The 7,758-nt window shown below is 33.0% G+C and overlaps 1 protein-coding gene across 5 annotated transcripts; it reads left to right on the forward strand.

Annotated features, from left to right (window-relative positions):
* The first annotated feature begins 735 nt into the window (after nucleotides 1-735).
* LOC104903128 (arogenate dehydratase/prephenate dehydratase 2, chloroplastic) lies at nucleotides 736-7,352 on the forward strand. Of its 5 annotated transcripts, XM_010691131.3 has the most exons (11): nucleotides 736-839; nucleotides 1,104-1,196; nucleotides 2,673-2,765; nucleotides 4,757-4,957; nucleotides 5,040-5,120; nucleotides 6,169-6,264; nucleotides 6,354-6,431; nucleotides 6,530-6,619; nucleotides 6,726-6,769; nucleotides 6,871-6,952; nucleotides 7,063-7,352. In XM_010691131.3, exons 2-11 carry the CDS (start codon nucleotides 1,125-1,127, stop codon nucleotides 7,120-7,122), a joined length of 897 nt encoding a protein of 298 aa, XP_010689433.2. In that variant the 5' UTR covers nucleotides 736-839; nucleotides 1,104-1,124; the 3' UTR covers nucleotides 7,123-7,352. The 5 variants fall into 5 exon arrangements, 4 of the variants coding, with proteins under 4 accessions (XP_010689433.2, XP_048492694.1, XP_048492693.1 ...); XM_048636737.1 differs by lacking the exon at nucleotides 736-839 and having other exon boundaries at nucleotides 846-1,204; nucleotides 4,749-4,957; XM_048636736.1 differs by lacking the exon at nucleotides 736-839 and having other exon boundaries at nucleotides 846-1,196.
* The last annotated feature ends 406 nt before the right edge of the window (nucleotides 7,353-7,758 follow it).

Raw genomic sequence — 7,758 nt, forward strand, 5'->3', positions numbered from 1 at the left:
TTTATATTATTAAATCTAATTATTAAAATAGTAATATTGATTTACTTCTTAGATATTATTGTTATTATATATCATCATCAAGTATTAATATATTAATACAAATAATATAAAATAAAATTTATCATTATCATTAATTATTATTATTATTAATTTATGATTATTAATATTATTTATTTATAACTATCATTTAAAAATATCCAAAATACTATTATTATTATTATTATTATTATTCATTATTACTTATCATTATAATTATTATTTAATATTCATATTATTATTGTTTAAAATATTATTTATATATTTATTACATTCAATTTAATTCAATAATTTAATTCAATTCAATTCAGTTTAGTTCAGTTTAGTTCAGTTCAGTTCAGTATAGTTCAGTTCAGCTCTAATAAGTTCAGTTCAGTTTAATTCAGTTCAGCTCCAATAAGTTCAGTTCCGTTCAACTATTTTATGCCGAAGAGAACAGACCCTTAGTTTAAGGGTATGTTCTCCCCATCTTATTTTCAGTTCAGTTCAATTCAGTTCAGTTCAGTTCATATCAGTTCAGATCAGTTTAGTTCAGCTCTTGACAATACCTTTTACTCTTATATATTACTATTCAGTTCAATTCAGTTCAGTTCAATTCAGCTGTTTTATACCGAAGAGAACATGCCCTAAGTCGTTCACTTGAGTTATTTTCTCTTACATATTTAATTCAATTCACTTAGTTTACCTCTTAAAAAAACCTACCTTTACACAGTTGGAATGGAGTAAAAGACTAGCAATCAAACCTCGGCAGTAGTACCCGACAGGCCGACCATGAGTTTATTCATGTTTTTAATCTGAGTATTGTAATTTGCACTCCTTTTGAATTTTTTTTTTTTTCATTTTGTTGGTAAAAACCTCTTTTATTTATCGGTTATAGTTTACGTGTTGATTTAGGAAAATTTACTTTTTATTTTTTTAGGAATTTAGGAAATTTACTTTAAACGTTACTTAAACGGGACTCATTCCTCCTGCATTTGATTCTTGAATTTATTCACGTTTATTGGGCATTTTCCAATAGGCATTGTCATTTGTTGATTTTGCTATTATTTTTACCATTGTATTTTCAGCTCCTCCGTCCTCGCCTAACGATGAATTATATGCCTGAGTCGCCTGAGTCGTCGGCGGTGTCAGAAGTTCCGCAGCTTCGTGTTGCATATCAGGTATACAGGTGTTTGTTTCTCTCTTGCCTTACTTCTTAACCCATTGAAAAGCTGAGATTATTTCTTAGAACATTTTATTGCTTATGATTTTTTTTTTTTTTTTTGACGTATTGGCTTATGATTATTATAATCATGCTGTTGATATTATAAACTTTCAAAAGTGTGAAGTTTATGACAATAATGTTATAAAGTTTTATGAAATTTTGTGGAACACTACCTTATTAGTTTTCACTTCTTCAAAATAAGTTCGGCTTTTATCCATTTTGAGTTTTGTCACTATTTACATATATAATTCTGTCTAATTATTTGTAATTTGTACTTAAGTAAATATATAGTCGTGTGAAATATTATTTAATTGATCCTTATTATTCAAATATCAACTTTTTGTAGTTTTTACTTATTGATAATTAAAGATAATAAGGTTTAAATTATTATCTCAACATAATATGCCCCAAAGAAATGGGTAAATTAATAAAAACTGGAGGGAGTATCTATTATAATTTTTTTTCTTTGGATGGCACCACCAAATGACGGAAACCATTAATAAATCTCATCAATATTCCTCAGGCGATATTGTTGGTTATGCTCTCAAATCATGCATTTCCATAATACATAACATCAAATCTAAGACCAAGAATGTTCGAATTGTACATTTACGCCCCGTTTGGTTGTTGGTCATAAATGGTGGTAATGGGAATGAATTTATGTGTAAATTTGTGAAAAATATTATTGTATATTCCCATGGTAATGTTAATTTATCCTAAAGTGTCCACTTTCTTTCTTAAATTTTCATTCCCATCCAATACCACTTGTAGATGGTAACGAGTGGTAATGAAAATTGCTTCCCCTTGGAAACAAAAAGACAAGTTTAGGAGTGAAATTGTTTGTCCATGGAGAAAAAATGACTCTCCATGGAGATTTTAAGGGTGCTTCCCTAATAAAATTACACTTAAAATTCATTCCCATTACCGCAATTTAATAACAACTACCAAACGGGCCGTTAGTAGCAATTATATAGCTTCAAAACTTACAAAATTTGGGATTGGGGTTTCTAGTTTTTCAAACAATTTTGCAAATTACGGTTTCGAAAAATGGAAAATCGGGCGTAATTATGCATAAGGGTTATGAATGGATATAATTTTTCATCAATTTAGCAGTAAAATTTGGATTTGAGGGTAGAATTTTGTAAATCAGGCTTTAAAAAAATGTAATTAGGGTTGAATTTATTTGGGGTTGACTGATGGAATCCGTTAACGGTTTTTGTCATTTAGTAGTGCAACTCAAATAAAAACTTCATAATAGGTGTTCTAAAAACAATACTTATTAGGTAGTGTTTCACAAAATTTCCTGAGTTTTATAGTTATGCTATTTGATCAAGCAATCAAAACTACGAACTGCATACGTGTTTTTAGTTATACTGTATCTGTAATTAATGGCTTGTCTACTAAACATTTGATCTGGTTTTTGCAATTCCAGGGAGTTCCTGGTGCATATAGTGAACTTGCTGCCAAAAGGGTGTATCCAAGTTGTGAACCTGTCCCTTGTGAGCAATTTGAGACTACTTTTGAAGTACATTCTCATGCCCTATTCTTTTTGACTTATTTTGAGTTCAATTCAGTTAATTTCAGTCCAGTTTAGCTCAGTTCAATTAGTTTAATCTCACAGTTTTCATTCAATTCAGCTCAGTTCATCTCACCTCAACTTAGTGTAGCTCACTTCAACCCAGTTCAGTCCAAAAGAACAGGGCCTCAAACTTTCTAGTGTGATATGAAGTATATATTGTTTTTAGTCAAAAGGAACAATAGCTGATTGTTTCTATTCCCATTGTTAAAGAGTTTAGGATAGAATTCAGGGCCAAAGTACTTCATTAGCTACTATTTCATTTGCACATTATTGGATCAGAGCCTTCAACTTGTGGTATATGTTAGGTTCCTCTATATGGTGACTGAAGTGAAAATATTAATCATTGGCTCTATTGAAGACGTATTTTAATATGAAATTATTCTTGATACCAGTTTTATATGCGTAGATAGGTGAATAAGTTCATTCTTTTCTTAATCATTCATTGACATTGGGATTATGATTGAGTGATTTAGAATGGATCATTAAAGTGTCCTAGCTCTCAATTATTATGAAGTGGCAGATGCAGTTGTGCATTAGGTAGAGGTCAATTAGACCTCGTCGGTATGTTATTTTGGGGTTGTGGTTTGTTGTACATTTGTCTTCCCCCTCTCCCGCTACTACAGAGAGGAATAAAGTAGTGCTGATGTTGATTTTAGAGATGGAAGAATTTACTTATCTCACTCGAGTAAATTAGGCCAATCCCTATGTTATTTCAAATTACATATTAGGATGGTTTTGTATGTCATTATGTTATGGTTGTTCTATTTATTGCATTGCTTTGTAACTCTTTAGGCCCCAGTAGTGCATTCATCTATAATTTATAACAGGTGAGCTAATATGATGGTGAGTAGCTTGTGATAGGTGAATAGAAGTGTGGTGGCAATAAAACAGGGAAAGCTATAGAGAGACTAAGGGAGGGTACGATAAGAGTTAGAGACAGTGGAGGATCGGCTAGGGGAGAGAGAGAAAGGTGGGTGTGGTGTCTAGGTAGAAGATGGAGGAAAAGGAGAATTGATGTGTGAGCATCTCAATTTCTAGAACTCAGTGAAATGCTAATATGAATTAATAATGTGTAAGAAGTGTCAATCAAGCTTAATAGCATAAGGAATGACCAGAACTTATGGATGCTATCCCCCCCCCCCTCCCAGCCCTAATTATTCTTGTCCTCCACTCCGTCTCCTACACTTGTTTTGGATTCTAGGGGTCTACTTGATCTCATATGCAAGCGCCATACTTGATTAGATTTTTGATTATTCTGCTTATCAATTTATGTGTTGAGTATTAAGGAAACTTTAAATTTTATCTGGAATATGGTACTCCATATACTTGAGTTGAACATCCTCACCATGTGCTGTTTTCAATAACTTAGATAGGACATCTATACAAATATATTAAAATGCGTTCCTATCAAAGGAATTGTATCACACGACATGACACTCTTTTCAAGCTTCTAATACACATGTTTATGATCTCATTTAAAAATATTAACAATGTGTAGCTACCAAGAATGAACACATGACATTTGAAATGAAATGTGAGACTTTAACCACCAATCCACTGCAATTTTAATGTTTAGTATTTGAAAGTAGCACATAATAAGACATGGACAAGCATTTTGATCTCTAACACTTTTATTAAAGTAATAACAATATGTTATCCCATTTCCATTGAAATTGTTATTTTTATCCCTGATTCCTTGGATTTTTTAAAAAACAACTTATCATGCCATATCGTGCATATTTCAATTTTGCACTAGACAAAAAATTACAAAAAGCTAATAAAATCAATTATGGAATCTATGAACAATAATATATTTGATAATTTTAAGTGACTCTAGTCATCGCCCGAGACAAAATACTAGTTTTATCTTACAAAGTTGTTTGTTGTTTAAAGCAATAACACAATTGTTTCCCTGAGGTCTGCATTTAGTGTTGCAGGCTGTTGACAAGGGGCTTGTTGACCGAGCAGTTTTACCTGTTGAGAACTCCCTTGGGGGTAGTATTCACAGGAATTATGATCTTCTCTTGCGGCATAAGCTTTATATAGTCGGTGAAGTAAAAGTTGTTATTCGGCATTGCTTATTAGCTAACCATAGTGTGAAATTTGAAGACCTGAAACGTGTGTTAAGCCATCCGCAGGTTCGAATTCCTATATTCAAATTCATGTTTCTCTTTATTATGATGTATGCATTGATTTGAATCCAAAAATATGTATCCTTAGGCTCTTGCTCAGTGTGAGAATACATTGGCCAGATTGGGATTAGATAGAGGTGTTGCTGATGACACTGCTGGTTCAGCACAAGTAAGATTTTGTTCTTATTTACTCTTTTTATTCATGAGTAACCTCTTGATATACTACTTTGCGATCACCAATGTCACCTTTCCTAGAATAGCAATGGTTTATGATTGATTATTTCGAGATTTCTGTACTTAATGAATGTGGGAAACGTTAAAAGGACCAAGAAGCTAGCAAAAGAGGTAGTAGTTAAATTATTTAAAATGTTAATTGAACAAGGTGACTGTCAGATGGCACATTTATATAATTTAATAATGATTTAGTTCTTTCCTTCCATAATAATTGATAGAAGGCCACCTGTTCCAAGTCCCAAATAATGCCGGGCCCAAGGACTACAGTTAGTGATAGAGTAAGAGTGGGTAGTGGCAGTGGCTGAAGCTCACTTGTAATAATAGCAACTGACTTAAGCTTCCTTGATTTATGAGTCAAATATGTTATATGGGGGGTGATGATATTTGTGTACTACACAATGTGCCCTATTGGCCTATTCCTAGGTACTTGGTTGGTGTAAGCAATGTTGCTTCTGAATTGTTTCTTCCTCTCAGCAATTGGATGGAAGGAGTAAATTGCGGATCAACTAAATTTAATGGAAAAATGGCTATAAATTTGTATGGTTGCCTTAGTTGTTTGGTTATTGGACTGTCAACCTTTTGGATTTGTGATAAACCATTCTCTCGATAGTTTGTGATTAGTCCTAGGAGTAGTCATGTCGGATTGAATAAATTCTTATTCTTCTTGTTTGCATGTCGGAAATTAGAACCTAAAAAATCGGAAAAAATTTACTTACTTTCATCAAATTTCAACCTCACCTGAATAATCAATTGAATGTCATGTTTTGTTTCTTTTCCACTTAAGCTTTGTGCCGACAACTCTAATTATGATCATGGATGTTTAAGAACAAGCTTTTGTCTTCTAAAGAGTCACATCGCCTCCCTTAATTCTTTGCAGCCTAATGATTAATACTGTGACTTCTCATTAGTTCTTTGACTTTTGCTTGATGTAGATATTCTGTTGATATTGCCTCTGACGCAATGTATAATTGTCATTATCATAGTATATCGCGAAGTACCAGCTCAAAGACACAGGTGCCCTTGCCAGTGCCAGTGCTGCAAAAATCTATGGACTGAATATACTAGTTGAAGACATTCAGGTGGATATGTTAAAACCTTGAATTGGATGAACCTCAATTAACGTCCTTCAAGTAACACAAGACAATATATCTCTTAATTTCTTGCACAGGATAATTGTTATAATATCACTCGATTCATGATACTGGCAAGGAAGCCAATAGCTCCATTAACTGGTAGGCCATTCAAGGTAATCCATACTAGAGATAAATAAACTGTAAATAAATACTTATAATCTTTCTTATTCTTTTTAATGCAAGTATGGGGTTTGCTGGTTATGTCTGTCAGACAAGCATTGTTTTTGCACTGGATGAGGGACCTGGGGCACTTGTCAAAGCACTTGGTGTATTTTCTTTGAGGCAAATCAATATCACAAAGGTTTTTGCTTATATATCTATTAGTGTATCTATGTTTATTGACTGTGGCCTTACTTAAGCTCAAATCGTAGATTAATACAAATTAAATTGCTTCAATTTGCGATCAGATCGAAAGTCGTCCAAATAGAGATATCAAAAGTGGATCACTGGAGTAAGTTCAGTAACTCTTCAGATTTTAGTACATGATACATTCAAAACCACCAGGCTGAAGATTATCTTTTACCTGATTTTTTATGTTTCAAATATATTTAGGAGCTTCAACTATCTTTTCTATTTGGATTTTGAAGCATCAATGGCTGATAATGTTACACAGAATGCGATCAAAGATCTTGAGGTGATTCTCTTCTAAACATGGAAGACAGACCTTTGTTTTACTTCTCCTCAAACCCATGTTTTTATTTGTGGTTCTGTTTCATTCCAATTGCTGCTATACTATTTTGACAGGAGTTTACTTCATTGCTGAGGGTTTTCGGCAGTTATCCATCAGCGGATAGCATGACATAATAATATTGACGACTTGTAAATTATTTCATTTCCCCATTATATTGGGTACCAGTTTCTCCTAATTGAGAGAACTCGTTTTTAAATGCTTTTATTGATTTAAACTTGTATGTGTTGGTGTAATTCCCTTACCTCTCCCATTGATTTAATTCAATATCATGTGAAAAGGCTAGGCAACATGTAAAATGCAAACATTAGTGTATGGAAATAATGGCCGATCTGTTGAGACTTGATGTGTAGGGGTCTTAAAAAAATTACTGTCCCATATCTTTGTATGTTTTTGCTGTGAGCCTGTGAGACGTTTGCGGACATTACTTTGGGTTTCAGACTGCAGAGCTCAAATATTTGGTTGGTGGATAATTACTCTATGGAATTATTAGATTTTAGAGTGTGTTTTAAGTTTACGAGGAACTGAAATTCATGGAGAACAATTTGAATGTCTACGATATGAAGAAATTTGCGGGGAGATTCTTGATGGTATAAAGTAGATTAGTGGCACCAATGGCCGGTTTAGGCTATGTTTAGTTCACCTGAAATTTTCTGATCTGAACGTATCTGATCTGATCTGATCTGATTTGATTTGAACTGATCTAATCTGATCTGATCTGATTACAAGATCTTATCTTTTAGATTTTTCTC

Source organism: Beta vulgaris, chromosome 9 (assembly GCF_026745355.1).
Source record: "Beta vulgaris subsp. vulgaris cultivar EL10 chromosome 9, EL10.2, whole genome shotgun sequence".
Classification (NCBI taxonomy): Eukaryota; Viridiplantae; Streptophyta; class Magnoliopsida; order Caryophyllales; family Amaranthaceae; genus Beta; species Beta vulgaris.

What these genes read in the sequence shown, in the direction of transcription:
- LOC104903128 (XM_010691131.3), top strand. Translation starts at nt 1,125, where the DNA reads ATGAATTATATGCCTGAGTCGCCTGAGTCGTCGGCGGTGTCAGAAGTT. An exon ending in AGCTTCGTGTTGCATATCAG is followed by an intron (nt 1,197 to 2,672) that starts GTATACAGGTGT and finishes TTGCAATTCCAG; the next exon opens with GGAGTTCCTGGTGCATATAG. An exon ending in TACTAGTTGAAGACATTCAG is followed by an intron (nt 6,265 to 6,353) that starts GTGGATATGTTA and finishes TTTCTTGCACAG; the next exon opens with GATAATTGTTATAATATCAC.